Source organism: Sardina pilchardus, chromosome 16 (assembly GCF_963854185.1).
Source record: "Sardina pilchardus chromosome 16, fSarPil1.1, whole genome shotgun sequence".
Lineage (NCBI taxonomy): Eukaryota > Metazoa > Chordata > Actinopteri > Clupeiformes > Clupeidae > Sardina > Sardina pilchardus.
Window position 1 is genome coordinate 32,003,064 of NC_085009.1, and position 20,457 is coordinate 32,023,520.

The following is a 20,457-nucleotide window of genomic DNA, read 5'->3' on the forward strand; positions in this document are numbered from 1 at the left end:
CAGCACACATTCAGCACACAATTGCACTTGAAACTTGAAATTGCAACTGAAAGTTGACAAACTGCACACTTGTCCTGTCAAATCATGACATCATTGCTAACAGACACAACACAGCAAATACAAATTCTAGCATTACAATATATCAATTTCACACTGGAAGAGTAAATATAATCTCTTGACTTATCAGTACACCAGAAGAGTAAGATATGAATATAATGGTAATAGTAGTACAATATGGTGAATGTGATAGTAGTTAGTAGTGGATAGTAAAGTTGCTTATGAATAAATGAGAGGATAGTGTTCTGTATATAGTAGCTGTAGAGTTGCTTATGAGTAAATGAGTGGATAGTGTTCTGTAGTAGCTGTAGAGTAGCTTATGAGTAAATGAGTGGATAGTGTTCTGTATGTAGTAGCTGTAGAGTTGCTTATGAGTAAATGAGAGGATAGTGTTATGTAGTAGCTGTAGAGTTGCTTATGAGTAAATGAGAGGATAGTGTTCTGTATATAGTAGCTGTAGAGTTGCTTATGAGTAAATGAGTGGATAGTGTTCTGTATGTAGTAGCTGTAGAGTTGCTTATGAGTAAATGAGTGGATAGTGTTCTATAGTAGCTGTAGAGTAGCTTATGAGTAAATGAGTGGATAGCGTTCTGTAGTAGCTGTAGAGTTGCTTATGAGTAAATGAGAGGATAGCGAGTAGCTGCATCTCTGCTTATGAGTAAATGAGAGGTGCACATGAATGGGAGTTGGAGGACCCTGAGGAGTTTCTCCAAGCCTGCTCTGGACCAAGGAGGATTCATTCAGTCACAACCATCTGTAAGAGGATGTGAACACACACACACACACACACACACAATTAGACTGAAGTTACTAACACAATGTAATGTACACATATCGTCCATTAAAGGTTCTCTTTCAGTCCAGAACTGAGCAGAGACAGACTCACCCACATTGGTGCAGATGAAGTTGAGTTGGTCAGTCTTAGTCAGGTTGCTGACCCACTGCCCCCCTCCAGACTCCACTGCCCCGACTCCTTGATGGAAGGACTCCACCTGCTGGTGCCCTTGGGTCCAGTTGTTGTAGCAGACGGTCTGTCCACAGACCCAGTACCAGCCCACACCGTAGGAGTGGAGCAGGCCCACCCACACGTGAGGAGTGGAGGCTCCTTTAGCCAGCTCACTCACCCAGCGCTGGACCCGCTCAGACGTCACAGACACCAGGTCCACATGGTGCTCTCGGCAGTACTGCAGCGCCTCTCTCCAGGTCTTATTCTCACGGACCAGAACCAGCTCGTCTGGAGGGAGAACACGGGGAGAGAACACTGACTCCTGATGCTGGAGGCTTTTCTAAGATTAGCATTCTATCTGCAGTATATAAAGGTGCAGAGAGGCCACAAGTGACCACCATTACAGAGATACATTATTGAGGTTTTAGGTCATCAGGATTATGCTGTTAGATAGTCAGATAGATAAATACTTTGTTGATCCCCAAGGGGGTACATTTTCTGTGTCTGAATTGAGAGAAGGGGCAGTGACTCACCTTCATAGCAGATGAAGGGACTAGGATGGCCACAGCCTTCATCATTCCACTGACCACTGGGCATCATTTGAGTGCACGCCACACCCACATTATTGGGTTCTCCAGAGTTCCAGTAGCGGAATGAGGAGCTGCTGCCATCTGACCACTCTGACCAGGCAGCTCTGAACAGGCCGATCCAGACACCCCAGCCAGGCACCCCAGCTACTCTCATTTGCTCTATCTGGTCGTTCTCTGCCTGATTCCTCACACTGGCCAGGTCTGTGTGTTTCTCTCTGCAGTAACTCAGAGCATCTGCCCTGTTCTTCCTCACAGTAACCAGCACATAGGGATGTGTGGAGTCTCCCCCTGTGGTAATGCATGGGTCATGGTTAACTGGGAATCAGCACAGCTTTACAGTCTGAACTAGTGTGAGTGAGACTAACTGTTTAGTTGTACAGTGTGGCTGCCTGTATTCATGAGTGAGTCTGAACTAATATCAGTGTACATGAGGTCATTACGCACTGATTTGTAGATCTGCACAGTTTGGATGCATGTGTTGCTGAAAGAATGAATAATCTTGTTCTGAATGAAAGACGTTGGATTCTCACCATCATAGCAGATGAAAGGACGGATTAAGCCACATGGGTCATCAAACCATTTCCCATTCGTCCACATAGTCACACACTCTACAGCTCCATTGGGTTGGCCTGTAGCCCAGTTCCTGAACTCTGCTTCATTCTCTCTGTAGAAATCCCTGTCAGCCAGAGACCACTGCCAGTCTCCCCTCTTCAGCCCAATCCAGGCATCTCCAGCACCTGCTTCATGGATCTTGCTGTTCACCTTCTCCATCTCTGTCATGTCGTCTATGGTGGCGAGGTCAGTGAACTTCTCTCTGCAGTACTGCTGAGCTTCTGTCCAGCTCTTCTGCTCCTTCACCACATGGAACTGACGTGGCACAGAGGAGGAGAGACTGACCAGACCTGAGAGGAGAGAGGAGCACACACACACACACACATTTGTGCAATTTCTATGCATATATCGCCTACTCTTGCAGCTCATGTGAATATAAATGAGTCTGTGCATGTGTGAGTTAGCCTTTGTGTATAAGAGTATGTGTGTGTATATTTGTGTGTGTGCGTGTGTTCGCGTATTTGTGTGTGTCTGTGCGTGTGTGTATGTTTGTACGTATATGTGTGTGCATGTGTGTGTGGATGTTTGTATGTCCCTGCATGTGTGTATGTTTGTGTGTGTGTGCATGTCTGTTTGTGTGGATGTGTGTGCGCACACGCATGTGTGTGTGTGTGTGTGTATGTGGATGTTTGTGTGTCTGTGCATGTGTGTATGTGTGTGCGAGTGTGGATGTTTGTGTGACTGTGTGTGTGTGTGTGTGTGTGTGTGTGTGCGTGTGTATGAGGGCCGTCTGGGCCATAATTCATACTTGGTGAAACACACTTTCATAATCTTGCATATACACCACTATACTCATACACACTCACTTTCAGAACCCTTTTACATCGTCGTGCTTCTGTGTGTGTGGGTTTGCTGGGGTAATTGTCTGTGTGTGTGTGTGTGTCTATGTGTGTGTGTGTGTGTGTGTGTGTGTGTGTGTGTATATGTGTGTGTTTATCTGTGTGTACTGTATGTCCATGTGCCTTTGTACTTTCTGCCTCGCGCTGCAAGCAGGCTGCAAGGGCGCATTTCTATACGTCATCGGTACGCCCCCCATCTCTACCCAGAACTGTGCCGGCTGCGTTCCCACCTAAGCGCACCCGGGTAACATCTAGAAGTAGTACTAGGGGGCTAGTAGGGTGAGTTCCGGGTAAGAAAATACCCGAGTTTTGCGTTCCCACATACAGCCACCCGTTTGATATCCGTTTGACATCCGGATGTCTCGCTCATGTGGGAAAGGGACTTAACATGCACATGTGTTGGTGAACATTATCAATTTTCCCTAGCACACGCACGCGCCCGCGCACACACACACACACACGCCCGCGCGCGCACACACACACACACACACACACACACACACACACACACACACACACACACACACACACACACACACACACTGACCTGAGAGCAGCAGTGTGGTAATGAGAAGTAGAGTCATGACTGGAGGCCTGAAGAGAGAACATCATTCAGAAAAACACACAACAAAACACACTGTTTGCTGTTTCTGACAGATAGAACACATTCAAGGTGACATTGCCCAAGCCATGCACTAACCCAGCTGATTTAACCCAGCTGATTTCACCCATGGGCTGTGCTGGTTATAGCTCATGCACTAGTACAGTTGATGTGTGTGCACTGATGTCAAACTATCAATTTTGACATACTCCTACTAGATGTACTGTAACCCATCACACCCAACAAGAGGTGAGCCTGCCATTGCCGCTTGCGGCTATATTTACACGTACATGTTTATGTTCAGATGGACTTCCTAGTATTTTCACAAACTTCTGTATGCGTATGTTAGCGTATGTTTTGTTTTGGAATGTTGGTTATCTAAGTTGGAGACTACTGTTTTTTGTGGATGAACACAGGGAATCTATCACATTTGCTCTTCTTTCTGTTGCCAGTTGGTGGCGCTATGGAAAAATATGCATTATGGACATGTGAATATCATCATTACCATGGTATTCAATGATTTGAGAAATGTAAAACATTTCAAGCGATGCATGGTGAATTATGACACATTTGTGACTCTCCACGGCAAAACTAGTCGCTTGTCGCAACAGACATTTCTGAGAAAAATTACCATTTATGTCACTTGTGCTAAAATCTTGGATTTTTTTTGTGTGTGTTTTGAAACAGTGGGAGGTCTACACTGTAAATACATTTCGCCGAAAAACGTACCTTTTCTAGTCTAAAAACGTGAGTTTCTTGAGGTGAGAAATTCAATTCCAGCAGGAAGTTAGAGGCGTCTCGTGTTTAGCCGCTCTATTCCAATATTTACGGTAAATGCACTCTTTGACAACCATCCGCGTGCTGTGTCGTTGTAAATACGAGTAAGTACCGTAAATCTTATAACAGTGGCGACCTTTCAAAGCGTTCGTGAGTGTTGAGCCGACGGTTAACTTCAGAGGCAGATTTTTCCGTTTTTCTCTTGGCATGACAGGATGAACTCAACTCCTTTGAATGTTTATATTTCAGTAATATGACGTTCAATTCATTAGATATAGGTATCGTTTTGAAGGTTGATTATGCCCCTTCGTGAAAACTTAATAACTATAATTTTGAACATTTCAACATGTGACTGATTTCGCTGTGGAAGGTCACATTTATTGTATATGGAAGGGTATTAAAATTCACAGTTTTTGCCAAGCCTTTAACCCTATGTATTCACTGTACCAATTGATGTGTATGCCAGATTTCATGAGTTTGCAAGTACCTCTTTTGGCTTCACAATTCATCATATTTCAGTGCGCATAAAATCCTAATTATCTTACTTCCAGTTGGGCGTGGCTAATGCATTGTACATACAAATTTCAGTGAAGCTGAAAGTATACGCTAACCATGGGTTGCTCGCTAGCGAGTCCCTGAGCCACGCCCACACTACAACTGACCTGTGTACCAAATATCATGCTTTTTCGACCATGAACCACCTCAAAAAAGGCAAAAAGGGAAGAAGAAGAAGAAGAAGACTTACAAAAACAACTAGAAATGTGCATCTCTGCGGAGGAAATGTACAAATATTTTTGCATGTGCACAAAACATTTTTACGAACTCAAAATATGTCTACAGACACACAAAACTAATGGCGAGAATTTTATACCATAGAAATGTGCATCTCCGCGGAGGAGCTGCAAGAGTGGGCTTGCTCACCAGGGGGCAGTGTTGTCAACGCCTGAACAGTCCCCCATTCATTTCAATGGGACCGGAAAACGGGAATACAGCAAAAACGGCAACCGACAGCCACAGGAAAATAACTGGCAGAATACACCGGATTGGGCCTGATTTTTTAGTGTTGGAACCGCGTCGATAGCTCAAATGCTCTAGGAGAAGAGACATTCTCAAAAAGTGGGTGAACGGAATAATAAATAATAAAGAAGAAGTAAACTTAAGAAGAATAATAGTGGACCTTGCTTTGCAGCAAGCCAACTAATAAGCACACCTTCGATGCTTGGGCCCTATTAAATTGCTCATTACCCTTTTTGTATTGCAGTTATCTAAGTCCACCACAAGGTGGAGGTGTTGCACTTCAGAGTCACTTTCTACACTAATCCAAACGTCTTGTTTGACAGCACCACCATCCCCATTACACACAATCCCCATGGCAGTGTATGGGGTATGATATCTCACAGATATGAAGTGTTGTGCCTTTTGTACCATGCATTTAAAAACAAGTGTGTTAAGCAGAATAGAAAATACCGTACCGTACATATGGCTATGTATTTTCGTATCTTCTGACTTACAGTACATCAATAAATACATACATAGGGCCTACACACTGTGATTCAGTTCCACTGGATCAGCCCCATCCTATCGATTATCTTTTAGGCTACGATAGATGATCTTGTAATGTGGCCACTCTTGCGGCCACATTACAAGAAGACGTTGTTAAAACTCATTTTATGTTTAGTTTTATGTTGTGATAGCAAATGTGCTTGTAAACTGCACAGACAATTAGTCTTATAGAGACATTTGTCAGTAAGTTCTTGGGTTATATGCAACTGTTGTGAAAAACTCGGATAGAGTTTCCAACGAGGAGAAAACAGAAAGCTAGTCAGCTCGACTTAGCCAAGAGGAGTTTCAAGACTTAACCAGCGAGTAGCCTGCTCAGCCGTCCTGTGTGCATCGTCTGGAATGAGTTTTGATCGTGTGGATCACCTGCTTTGCTGTGCCGTCTTCACCAGGCGCCAGAACAGCATGCAACGGCGAGGACGACATTGACCAGCACTACGGTAACGATTTTCTTTGTTTGCTGTGCCACGGTGCGAAATGGCCATTTTAGTTTGATGTCTCTCCACTCCCAAGCAAGGCTACAGGCCTGCATCATTTCCCACGTCTCTCTACACGTGATAACTTGTTGGGTACTCTTTCCATTTCATTTATTTAGTGAAATGTCGGCTTAGGTTTAGGACTGAAACTGAAACTGTTGTGTTGGATTGAACTGTTTGAATGCAACGAAACTGTAACTGAAGCTGAAAAGAATTTATGTGTATATTTCTGACTAATTAGTAAAAAAAAATTGCGTCATTGCTTTCACAATTGTGAATGTTTTATTGGATTAAATGTGCATGTCGAGGGGCACATGAGAGAGAGAGGGAGAGCGAGAGAAAGCGGGCCAAGGCGAGGGGGTTTACTTTTATAGGCCTACTGTTTGGTAAAGTTGCACGCATAGTCTACAATGACAACTTGCGAAAGATAGCCTATGCTTTCACCCGAGCAGCGTCAGGTGCAACATTGCGACATAGATTTTTTTCTCAGTCGCACTCTCTAAAAGTTGGTCCCTGAGTAGGCAAAGTTTCATTTAAATGGAGACGCGGTGAGCACATAAGGTGTGTGTGTGTGTGTGTGTGTGTGCACGCGTGCGCGTATGAGAGAGAGCAGGGTCTCCGCGGGTCCTTAAAAAGTCTTAAAAAGTCTTAAAGGAGCCGTATGTAGGAAATGTATTTCAATTAATCATAAAATGGCCCTGATATGTCACTAGACATTTAGAAATCATGCTAATTTCAAATACTTATATCACTGACAACAGTAGTCCGGCCAAGATATTTTCATTTAAAAGTGAAGTTGCAGCCCTCAACTGATGTTGATGTTGTTATGTTGTGTTTTGGTTTGATGCGCCGCCCTACACTTATCTACGAATCACGAAGTCAGTAGTATTTCGCCATCCGGGTTGCCAGCTATGCTAGTTACCACCATAGACAGCTGCAGCTACAAACGTGTTGGATAAAATATGTCTACCGTTATGGAACCTAAAAGACCTTGTTATGAATCCGAAATACGTCTAAATAAAACAAGGATTTAGGAGATTGAGACGGCTGAAAACGGAGAAGAATTTGAAGACAGACGTCAGTGTTGTTAATTTGCTCCTGGACAGGTAAAGATTCATCAGTTTGGCTAACTTACTTGTAGGCTACTGTAAATGGACATTTTAAATAGCCTATTCATGACAGTTGAACAAATTATGCAAGTTCATTCAAAGTAACGTTATGTTGACCATATGGAGGAGGTGGGTCATTGAATTGAAAAGGTAGGCTAAGGAATTGTTTGGGAAATAAAAGCAGCTATAGTCATTGCTAACGTTAGCAATGCATTATCAGAGTGAGTTCGTTTCTCTGTCATTATTCTGAGGAAAACTTGCCATTGAAAGCTAGCAGCCTACGTTCCTGCTGCAGCTAGCTGGCAACCGTGACTCAGAGGGGAGGGGGAGGCGATTCACCGCTCTACAGTATTTTGAAAGTAATTGCAGTACTCGTTTTGGCCAAAATCCTACATACGGCTCCTTTAAGTAAAAAATGCGTTTTTTAAGGCCTTAAAAAGTCTTACATTTCGCACGGTGGCATTACATTTCATCTGGGCGGAATGAAAGAAAATCTGGAGAGACGATTTTCAAGCTGACGTTATTTCATCAATGCAAGCAAACAGGCAGCCATGATGCGAACACGAACGCGTTGTCTGCAGTCTAAACCTGCCTTAAGGCTGAAGTTATACTTGCTGTTAGACCAAGCGTAAGCGTATGCGCCCGTGTGCGACCTGCTGTGTCCTGTGTACAGACTCGCTGCAGCATTACACACCCAACTGGAGGTCTTCACTAGGGGGAGACGATAGTAATTCAGCTGTGGAAGTTGGCCATGTGCCATTGTTTACTCTCATGATTGCCCCCGTCGTTGATGTCGATAATGCATCTTGCGGTCACTTTTTTGGCAATGATCGCCCCCTACTTTCTTGTCAGTATTGCATCTCGCGGACATGTCATGTTCGCTTGCGACGACGTGCATGATCAACGCTCCAAATGACCACAAAATACGCGAGGCAGCCATGATACGAACACCTACGCGTTGTCTGCAGCAAGTGTAACTCCACTCTAAACAGTAGTGCCTAGGCTACTGCGCGTATAGCACATGCACCACACACCATTTAGGGGGCAGTGTTTCGTTTCCCCCGTATAGTAGGCTTGTCATAGATAGTAGGCTAACAGACGAAGAAGCAGATTCAGATTGGCAGACGCGGCTAAGATGGGCAAGTGTAAGTTTAACGAGAGTTGGCTCCATGACGGGAAATATAGCGCATGGTTAGAATAGTGTACCGAATATGAAGCGTGTTGCACTTTTGTAAAAATTGGGAACAATGGGCTGTAAAGCCCTGGACATACACATGAAAGCGGAGAAACACAAGCGAAATGCCGACAGTCAGGCAACAACTGTCCTCATTCGGATGTTTGCAGCATCGGTAGGCCTATCTACTGCAAATGTCAATGCTAACGTTGTACACCCGTTGGTAGGCCTATCTACTGCAAATGTCAATGCTAACGTTATACACCCGTTGGTGTTCCAGGGCCCAGTACAAGCACTACCTTCGGTACATTTGCCTCAATTACGACACCGACACGAAGTCCGAAATACTCCGGGTCCTGCAAACAGTTAGCCGTCACCATTCCTATACATCCAACGAAGATGTGAGCAATGTTTTCAGAGCAATGTTCCCCGACTCCGAATATGCAAAGACTTTTAGTTGCGGCAAGGACAAAACATCATATCTTGCGCGATTTGGACTAGCGCCTATATAAAGAGGGAACTTGTGTCTACTGTGAACCAAGGCAGCTTCATTATCATGTTTGATGAGAGCATGAATCGGACCACAAAAAGCAAACAATTGGATTTACACGTCCGATATTGGGCGAACGACGAGAATGGTTCTCGAGTGCAGTCCCGGTATCTGGGATCAGAGTATATGGGTCACTCTACTGCTGAAGACTTACTGGAAAAGTTCAAGGTAAGCCGTTCAACAACTTAACAAATTAAGACAAGCATGTGATTTACAATGTGTAATGTTTGTGAATGGGATAACAATAGCCTAATTATTGGCAAACAATTATGCTCTATTTTAATTTTACTAGAGCCTTCTCAAACTTTTTTAAGCCAAGGATCATTTAGCCAATTAAATAATAATAATAACTAGAAAAGCATTTCCTGAAGGAAATACCAGTGCATGGAAAGTCATTGCAAGGATTATGCTAGGGTACTTAAAGTGATTATTAAGGTGTTGCTAGGCTAAATAAAGTGGTTACTATTCTATAAAAAGTGGTTACTAGGTTGGTTGCTAGGGAAATCACATTGGTTGCTAGGGAAATCATGTCGGTTGCTAAGGTGGTTGCCAGGGTGTCATTATGAAAGTGGTTGCTAGGTTGTTGCTAAGTTATTATAGTGGTTGCTTTGCTATAAAAAGTGTTATTTTAAATAATAGTTTAAAAAATGTATTGAAATTGGGAGAAATAGAGAGAGTGATAGAGAAAGTGAGAGGAAGTGAAGAAAAAGAAGCAAAAGAAAGTGGGGATGACAAGTGAGCTATCCAGTTCAATGGAGAGACACACAGAGAAGAAGTTCCATTGAAGTTGCTGAAGTCAGTGAGAGAACACTGGCAAAGTTGATTCCATTCTATTTCTTTAAAAGCTAATTATGATGTCACAAAGCCAATGTTAAGTCTATGGCAAAATTAAGTTTAGTTTTTATTTAGTATCTCAAAAAGTAAAAGTCGTAAAAGTATGAAAAGTAATAGGCCGAAAATTTGATGCAAGAGCTACGTGACAAAGTTTGAACCAAGTTCCTACGATAAGTGGTTCAAGTCAAATTAGGGCCTGGAAGAATAATAATAATAACTAGAAAAGCATTTCCTGAAGGAAATACCAGTGCATGGAAAGTCATTGCAAGGATTATGCTAGGGTACTTAAAGTGATTACTAAGGTGTTGCTAGGCTAAATAAAGTGGTTACTATTCTATAAAAAGTGGTTACTAGGTTGGTTGCTAGGGAAATCACGTTGGTTGCTATGGAAATCACATTGGTTGCTAAGGTGGTTGCCAGGGTGTCATTATGGAAGTGGTTGCTAGGTTGTTACTAAGTAATTATAGTGGTTCCTTTGTTATAAAAAGTGTTATTTTAAATATAGTTTTAAAAAGTTATTGAAATTGGGAGAAGTAGAGAGAGTGATAGAGAAAGTGAGAGGAAGTGAAGAAAAAGAAGTGAAAGAAAGTGGGGATGACAAGTGAGCTATCCAGTTCAACGGAGAGACACACAGAGAAGAAGTTCCATTGAAGTTGCTGAAGTCAGTGAGAGAACACTGGCAAAGTTGATTCCATTCTATTTCTTTGAAAGCTAATTATGATGTCACAAAGCCAATGTTAAGTCTATGGCAAAATTAAGTTTAGTTTTTATTTCATATCTCAAAAAGTAAAAGTCATAGAAATATGAAAAGAAATAGACTGAAAATTTGATGCAAGAGCTATGTGACAAAGTTTGAACCAAGTTCCTACGATAAGCGGTTAGAGTCAAATTAGGGCCTGGAAGAATAATAATAATAAAAATAATAAAAAGAAAAAGCCTAGGAATAACAATACAGTGCATTTCCATGCACTGTAACTAGAAAAGCATTTCCTGAAGGAAATACCAGTGCATGGAAAGTCATTGCAAGGATTATGCTAGGATTACTTAAAGTGATTACTAAGATGTTGCTAGGCTAAAGAAATTGGTTACTATTCTATAAAAATCGGTTACTAGGTTGGTTGCTTGGGAAATCACATTGGTTGCTAGGGAAATCACATTGGTTGCTAAGGTGGTTGCCAGGGTGTCATTATGGAAGTGGTTGCTAGGTTGTTACTAAGTAATTATAGTGGTTGCTTTGCTATAAAAAGTGTTATTGTAAATATAATTTTGAAAAGTTATTGAAATTGGAAGAAATAGAGAGTGATAGAGAAAGTGAGAGGAAGTGAAGAAAAAGAAGTGAAAGAAAGTGGGGATGACAAGTGAGCTATCCAGTTCAATGGAGAGACACAGAGAGAAGAAGCTCCATTGAAGTTGCTGAAGTCAGTGAGAGAACACTGGCCAAGTTGATTCCATTCTATTGATTCCATTCTATTTCTTTAAAAGCCAATTATGATGTCACAAAGCCAATGTGAAAAAAACCTTAGTTTTTATCTAATATCTCAAAAAGTAAAAGTCATAGAAATATGAAAAATAATAGAATGAAAATTTGATGCAAGAGCTACGTATCAAAGCTTGAACGAAGTTCCTAGGATAAGCGGTTCAAGTCAAATTAGGGCCTGGAAGAATAATAATAATAACTAGAAAAGCATTTCCTGAAGGAAATACCAGTGCATGGAAAGTCATTGGACGGATTATGCTAGGGTACTTAAAGTGATTACTAAGGTGTTGCTAGGCTAATTAAAGTGGTTACTATTCTATAAAAAGTGGTTACTAGGTTGGTTGCTAGGGAAATCGCATTGGTTGCTAGGGAAATCACATTGGTTGCTAAGGTGGTTGCCAGGGCGTCATTATGGAAGTGGTTGCTAGGTTGTTACTAAGTAATTATAGTGGTTGCTTTGCTATAAAAAGGGTTATTTTAAATATAGTTTTGAAAAGTTATCAAAATTGGGAGAAATAGAGAGAGTGATAGAGAAAGTGAGAGGAAGTGAAGAAAAAGAAGTGAAAGAAAGTGGGGATGACAAGTGAGCTATCCAGGTCAATGGAGAGACACACAGAGAAGAAGTTCCATTGAAGTTGCTGAAGTCAGTGAGAGAACACTGGCAAAGTTGATTCCATTCTATTTCTTTGAAAGCTAATTATGATGTCACAAAGCCAATGTTAAGTCTATGGCAAAATTAAGTTTAGTTTTTATTCAATATCTCAAAAAGTAAAAGTCGTAGAAATATGAAAAGTAATAGACTGAAATTTTGATGCAAGAGCTACGTGACAAAGTTTGAACCAAGTTCCTACGATAAGCGGTTAGAGTCAAATTAGGGCCTGGAAGAATAATAATAAAAATAAAAATAATAACTAGAAATGCAATTCCAAGGAATTACCAGTGCATGAAAATGCTAAAAAAGATAGATAATGTAGATATGGTTACTAAGGTGTAGCTAGGGTAAACATGGTGGTTGCATAGTTTACAGAGAGTTGATAGTGTGAAGGTAGACAGTTTAAAGATGAAACATTCCAGTTCTAACTTAACTAATGATTTCTATTCATGTTAAAATGTTGATTAGCTAACTTAGCTAATGATTTCTAGCAGTTAAGCTAAAAATGCTAATTATGCTAGCAATGCTAACTTTACTAACAATGCTAACCAGGTTGATTAGCTAACTTATCGATGATTTCTAGCAGTAATGTTAAAAATGCTAACTATGCTAACAATGCTAAATTTGCTGACAATGCTAACCAGGTTGATTAGCTAACTTAGTTGATGATTTTTTGCAGTTATGCTAAAAATGCTAACTATGTTAACAATGTTAACTATGCTAACTAGCTAACTTGCTAGTGAGGACTTTTATTTTGAAACATTTGTTGCTAGGGTATCCATGGTGGCCACTATCAGGAAACAAGAAGTTACTGCAGTATAATCATGTTGGTTGCTATGGAAACGGTTATAAACACTTAATTTTAATGGTTGCTATGTTGGTTGCTAGGTACATGGAGGTTTCATGTAGTTGACTGGAGGCATAGTTGATGATAACTGACAGTTGGAATGGTTGAACATTTCAATAGTTGAGTAGTTTCAATGGTTAAATGATTTAATAGTGTATAATTGCAGTGAGGACCTTTATTTTGAAACAGTTGTAGACAGAGGAAGTAGTGAAACAGGATCTGTAGTCTTAATGAGATTGTATGCTTAAAGCCTGAGACAGAAGGTGCCTCTCATAGCGTTTACGCGTCCTCTCTCGCTCCTCACTGATCTACATAAAGAATGATGGAGCGGCAACAATGGGATAGTCTAGCCCTTCTTCTATCTTTCTTTATGTAGATCATTGAGGATCGAGGAGCGAGGGAGGACATATAAACGCTGCTTGAGAGGGACCCACAGTAAATACTTTAAAAGTTGTATGTAGATAGTCTAATTAATGTTGATAGACAGAATGTTTAATGGATGTTGATAGGCAGATTGTTTAATAGATATTGATTGACAGTTTAATGGGTGGATGAGTGAATGGTCTGAAGAAGAGTGGATAGAAGGTTGGATGGAATGTGCCTTATATTCTTGTTAAGAGAGACACTGATACAGCTCTCTGAGAGTAGTTGACACAGGTGTAATCAATTTAACTGGCTAGTCTTAAGAGTGCCAGAGTACTCTTAAAGCCTGAGACAGAGTAAATAATTTAAAAGTTGAATGTAGATAGTCTAATTAATGTTTAATTTAAAGTTTAATGGATGTTGATAGACAGATTGTTTAATAGATGTTGATAGACAGTTTAATGGGTGGATGAGTGAATGGTCTGAAGAAGATGAATGGATAGAATGTTGGATGGAATGTGCCTTATATTCTTGTAGAATGGAGAGACACAGCTCTCTACTGAGAGTAGTGGATACAGATACAGGTGTAATCAATTTAACTGGCTAGTCTTAAGAGAGCCAGCCTGAGACAGAGTAGATTGTTTAAAAGTTCAATGTAGAGCGTCTAATTGATGTTGTTGATAGGCAGACTGTTTAGAATGGGTGGATGAGTGAATGGTTTGAAGAAGATGAATGGATATAAAGTTGGATGGAATTAGGAGGACTTATTTTGATACTGTTGTGCGCAGAGGATACAGGGGAACAGAATATGTAGTCTTCAGAGAGGAGCCTGAGAGAAACTGACAGTTGGTGCCCAGGTGGCTGACCAGCTGGGGTAACATTCTAATTGCTGCCGTGATGTCATAATGAGCAATGTTAAGTCTATGGGGGAAATGGTGATAGTTTTTAACTAATAGTTTAAAAAGTATAAAAGTTACAAAGTTGAAAAATATAAAGCACATATGGCATAAGCAAGACCTACGCAACAAAGTTTGAATGAAGTTTCTACGTTAAACGGTTGAAGCTGAATTGCGAGCGTTAGAAGAAGAAGTTTAATAATAACTAGAAATGCAATTCCAAGGAATTACCAGTGCATGAAATGCAAAAATAGATAGATAATGTAGATATGGTTACTAAGGTGTAGCTAGGGTAAATATGGTGGTTGCATAGTTTACAGAGAGTTGATAGTGTGAAGGTAGACAGTTTAAAGCTGAAACATTTTGATTTGCTGATTTCTATTCATGTTAAAATGTTAACTATGGTAACAATGATAACCAGGTTGATTGGTTAACTTAGCTACTGATTTCATGCAGTAATGGTAAAAATGTTAACTATGCTAACTATGCTCACAGTGTTAACCAGGTTGATTAGCTAACTTAGCTAATGATTTCTAGCAGTTATGCTAAAAATGCTAACTATGCTAGCAATGCTAACTATGGTAACAATGCTAACTTAAACTAACAATGCTAACCAGGTTGATTAGCTAACTTAACTGATGATTTCTAGCAATAATGCTAAAAATGCTAACTATGCTAAAATTGCTAACAATGCTAACCAGGTTGATTAGCTAACTTAGTTAGATGTTTTTTGCAGTTATGCTAAAAATGCTAACTAATGTTAACTATGCTAACCATGCTAACTAGCTAACTTGCTAGTGAGGACTTTTATTTTGAAACATTTGTTGCTAGGGTATCCATGGTGGCCACTATCAGGAAGCAAGAAGTTACTGCAGCATAATCATGTTGGTTGCTATGGAAACGGTCATAAACGCTTAATTTTAATGGTTGGTATGTTGATTGCTAGGTACATGGAGGTTTCGTGTAGTTGACTGGAGGCATAGTTGATAACTGACAGTTGGAATGGTTGAACAGTTAAATAGTTGAGTAGTTACAATGGTTAAATGATTTAATAGTGTATTATTGCAGTGAGGACCTTTATTTTGAAACAGTTGTGGACAGAGGAAGTAGTGAAACAGAATCTGTAGTCTAAATGAGATTGTATGCTTAAAGCCTGAGACAGAAGGTGCCTCTCATATAGCGTTTACGCGTCCTCTCTCGCTCCTCGATCCTCACTGATCTACATAAAGAATGATGGAGCGGCAACAATGGGATAGTCTAGCCCTTCTTCTATCTTTCTTTATGTAGATCATTGAGGATCGAGGAGCGAGGGAGGACATATAAACGCTGCTTGAGAGGCACCCACAGTAAATACTTTGAAAGTTGTATGTAGATAGTCTAATTAATGTTGATAGACAGAATGTTTAATGGATGTTGATAGGCAGATTGTTTAATAGATATTGATTGACAGTTTAATGGGTGGATGAGTGAATGGTCTGAAGAAGATGAATGGATAGAAGGTTGGATGGAATGTGCCTTATATTCTTGTTAAGAGAGACACTGATACAGCTCTCAGAGTAGTTGATACAGGTGTAATCAATTTAACTGGCTAGTCTTAAGAGAGAGTGTGCTTAAAGCCTGAGACAGAGTAAATCATTTAAAAGTTGAATGTAGATAGTCTAATTAATGTTGATAGACAGAGAGTTTAATGGATGTTGATAGGCAGATTGTTTAATAGATGTTGATAGACAGTTTAATGGGTGGATGAGTGAATGGTCTGAAGAAGATGAATGGATAGAAAGTTGGATGGAATGTGCCTTATATTCTTGTAGACTGGAGAGACACAGCTCTCTACTGAGAGTAGTGGATACAGATACAGGTGTAATCAATTTAACTGGCTAGTCTTAAGAGAGCCAGTGTATGTAGCCTGAGAGAGAGAGAGAGCTGCTGCACCTGGACTGGCCACCTGGCGTAACATTCTAATTGCTGCCGTGATGTCATAATGAGCAATGTTAAGTCTATGGGGGAAATTGTAATAGTTTTTAACTAATAGTTTAAAAAGTATAAAAGTTACAAAGTTGAAAAATACAAAGCACACATGGCATAAGCAAGACCTACGCAACAAAGTTTGAATGAAGTTTCTACGTTAAACGGTTCAAGCTGAATTGCGTGCGTTAGAAGAAGAACTAGAAATGCAATTCCAAGGAATTACCAGTGCATGAAAATGCAAAAATAGATAGATAATGTAGATATGATTACTGAGGTGTAGCTAGGGTAAACATGGTGGTTGCATAGTTTACAGAGAGTTGATAGTGTGAAGGTAGACAGTTTAAAGATGAAACATTCCAGTTCTAACTTAACTAATGATTTCTATTCATGTTAAAATGTTGATTAGCTAACTTAGCTAATGATTTCTAGCAGTTAAGCTAAAAATGCTAATTATGCTAGCAATGCTAACTTTACTAACAATGCTAACCAGGTTGATTAGCTAACTTAACCGATGATTTCTAGCAGTAATGTTAAAAATGCTAACTATGTTAACAATGTTAACCATGCTAACTAGCTAACTTGCTAGTGAGGACTTTTATTTTGAAACATTTGTTGCTAGGGTATCCATGGTGGCCACTATCAGGAAACAAGAAGTTACTGCAGTATAATCATGTTGGTTGCTATGGAAACGGTTATAAACACTTAATTTTAATGGTTGCTATGTTGGTTGCTAGGTACATGGAGGTTTCATGTAGTTGACTGGAGGCATAGTGGATGATAACTGACAGTTGGAATGGTTGAACAGTTCAATAGTTGAGTAGTTTCAATGGTTAAATGATTTAATAGTGTATTATTGCAGTGAGGACCTTTATTTTGAAACAGTTGTGGACAGAGGAAGTAGTGAAACAGGATCTGTAGTCTTAATGAGATTGTATGCTTAAAGCCTGAGACAGAAGGTGCCTCTCATAGCGTTTACGCGTCCTCTCTCGCTCCTCACTGATCTACATAAAGAATGATGGAGCGGCAACAATGGGATAGTCTAGCCCTTCTTCTATCTTTCTTTATGTAGATCATTGAGGATCGAGGAGCGAGGGAGGACATATAAACGCTGCTTGAGAGGGACCCACAGTAAATACTTTAAAAGTTGTATGTAGATAGTCTAATTAATGTTGATAGATAGAATGTTTAATGGATGTTGATAGGCAGATTGTTTTATATTGATTGACAGTTTAATGGGTGGATGAGTGAATGGTCTGAAGAAGATGAATGGATAGAAGGTTGGATGGAATGTGCCTTATATTCTTGTTAAGAGAGACACTGATACAGCTCTGAGAGTAGTTGACACAGGTGTAATCAATTTAACTGGCTAGTCTTAAGAGAGCCAGAGTACTCTTAAAGCCTGAGACAGAGTAAATAATTTAAAAGTTGAATGTAGATAGTCTAATTAATGTTGATAGACAGAGAGTTTAATGGATGTTGATAGACAGATTGTTTAATAGATGTTGATAGACAGTTTAATGGGTGGATGAGTGAATGGTCTGAAGAAGATGAATGGATAGAATGTTGGATGGAATGTGCCTTATATTCTTGTAGAATGGAGAGACACAGCTCTCTACTGAGAGTAGTGGATACAGATACAGGTGTAATCAATTTAACTGGCTAGTCTTAAGAGAGCCAGCCTGAGACAGAGTAGATTGTTTAAAAGTTCAATGTAGAGCGTCTAATTGATGTTGTTGATAGGCAGACTGTTTAGAATGGGTGGATGAGTGAATGGTTTGAAGAAGATGAATGGATATAAAGTTGGATGGAATTAGGAGGACTTATTTTGATACTGTTGTGCACAGAGGATACAGGGGAACAGAATATGTAGTCTTCAGAGAGGAGCCTGAGAGAAACTGACAGTTGGTGCCCAGGTGGCTGACCAGCTGGGGTAACATTCTAATTGCTGCCGTGATGTCATAATGAGCAATGTTAAGTCTATGGGGGAAATGGTGATAGTTTTTAACTAATAGTTTAAAAAGTATAAAAGTTACAAAGTTGAAAAATACAAAGCACATATGGCATAAGCAAGACCTACGCAACAAAGTTTGAATGAAGTTTCTACGTTAAACGGTTGAAGCTGAATTGCGAGCGTTAGAAGAAGAAGTTTAATAACTAGAAATGCAATTCCAAGGAATTACCAGTGCATGAAAATGCAGAAATAGATAGATAATGTAGATATGGTTACTAAGGTGTAGCTAGGGTAAACATGGTGGTTGCATAGTTTACAGAGAGTTGATAGTGTGAAGGTAGACTGTTTAAAGATGAAACATTCCAGTTCTAACTTAACTAATGATTTCTATTCATGTTAAAATGTTGATTAGCTAACTTAGCTAATGATTTCTAGCAGTTACGCTAAAAATGTTAATTATGCTAACAATGCTAACTTTACTAACAATGCTAACCAGGTTGATTAGCTAACTTAGTTGATAATTTTTTGCAGTTATGCTAAAAATGCTAACTATGCTAACAATGCTAACTATGCTAACAATGCTAACTATGTTAACAATGCTAACTAGCTAACTTGCTAGTGAGGACTTTTATTTTGAAACATTTGTTGCTATTGTATCCATGGTGGCCACTATCAGGAAACAAGAAGTTACTGCAGTAAAATCATGTTGGTTGCTATGGAAACGGTCATAAACGCTTAATTTTAATGGTTGCTATGTTGGTTGCTAGGTACATGGAGGTTTCATGTAGTTGACTGGAGGCATAGTGGATGATAACTGACAGTTGGAATGGTTGAACAGTTCAATAGTTGAGTAGTTTCAATGGTTAAATGATTTAATAGTGTATTATTGCAGTGAGGACTTTTATTTTGAAACAGTTGTGGACAGAGGAAACAGTTAACAGGATATGTAGTCTTCTGAGAGACTGTATGCTTAAAGCCAGAGAAACTGACAGTTGGTGCCCAGGTGGCCGGCCACCTGGCCTAAGATTCTAATTGCTGCCGTGATGTCATAATGAGCAATGTTAAGTCTATGGGGGAAATTGTAATAGTTTTTAACTAATAGTTTAAAAAGTATAAAAGTTACAAAGTTGAAAAATACAAAGCAGGCATGGCATAAGCAAGACCTACGCAACAACGTTTGAATGAAGTTTCTACGTTAAACGGTTGAAGCTGAATTGGCTGCGTTAGAAGAAGAAGTTTAATAATAAGAAGACTTGGAATAACAGTACAGTGCATTTTCATGCACTGTAATAAGAAGCCTAGGAAGAACAGTACAGTGCATTTTCATGCACTGTAATAATAAGAAGAAGTTGCGGAAGAAGACTTGGAATAACAGTACAGTGCATTTTCATGCACTGTAACTAGAAATGCAATTCCAAGGAATTACCAGTGCATGAAAATGCAAAAATAGATAGATAATGTAGATATGGTTACTAAGGTGTAGCTAGGGTAAACATGGTGGTTGCATAGTTTACAGAGAGTTGATAGTGTGAAGGTAGACAGTTTAAAGCTGAAACATTCCCAGTTCTAACTTAACTAATGATTACTATTCATGTTAAAATGTTAACTATGGTAACAATGATAACCAGGTTGATTGGTTAACTTAGCTACTGATTTCATGCAGTAATGGTAAAAATGTTAACTATGCTAACTATGCTCACAGTGTTAACCAGGTTGATTAGCTAACTTAGCTAATGATTTCTAGCAGTTATGCTAAACATGCTAACTATGTTAGCAATGCTAACTATGGTAACAATGCTAACTTAAACTAACAATGCTAACCAGGTTGATTAGCTAACTTAACTGATGATTTCTAGCAATAATGCTAAAAATGCTAACAATGCTAAAATTGCTAACAATGCTAACCAGGTTGATTAGCTAACTTAGTTGATGTTTTTTGCAGTTATGCTAAAAATGCTAACTATGTTAACTATGCTAACCATGCTAACTTGCTAGTGAGGACTTTTATTTTGAAACATTTGTTGCTAGGGTATCCATGGTGGCCACTATCAGGAAACAAGAAGTTACTGCAGTATAATCATGTTGGTTGCTATGGAAACGGTCATAAACACTTAATTTTAATGGTTGATATATTGGTTGCTAGGTACATGGAGTTTTCGTGTAGTTGACTGGAGGCAT

The 20,457-nt window shown here is 39.6% G+C and overlaps 1 protein-coding gene across 1 annotated transcript; it reads right to left on the minus strand.

Moving 5' to 3' along the window:
• Nucleotides 1-797: 797 nt before the first annotated feature.
• Nucleotides 798-6,925, minus strand: LOC134059653 (C-type mannose receptor 2-like). Its single transcript, XM_062516097.1, has 5 exons — nucleotides 6,903-6,925; nucleotides 2,124-2,485; nucleotides 1,537-1,881; nucleotides 944-1,291; nucleotides 798-811 (listed from the first exon to the last, which is right to left on the minus strand). Exons 1-5 carry the CDS (start codon nucleotides 6,923-6,925, stop codon nucleotides 798-800), a joined length of 1,092 nt encoding a protein of 363 aa, XP_062372081.1.
• Between the last annotated feature and the right edge of the window lie 13,532 nt (nucleotides 6,926-20,457).

Excerpts from the sequence above, each read along its gene's own strand:
- LOC134059653 (XM_062516097.1), bottom strand. The coding sequence starts at position 6,925 with ATGTTGCACCTGACGCTGCTCGG. Across the intron at positions 1,882-2,123 it reads TCCTTTCATCTGCTATGATG|GGGGAGACTCCACACATCCC; the intron begins GTGAGAATCCAA and ends GCATTACCACAG. Across the intron at positions 1,292-1,536 it reads TCCCTTCATCTGCTATGAAG|ACGAGCTGGTTCTGGTCCGT; the intron begins GTGAGTCACTGC and ends TTCTCCCTCCAG.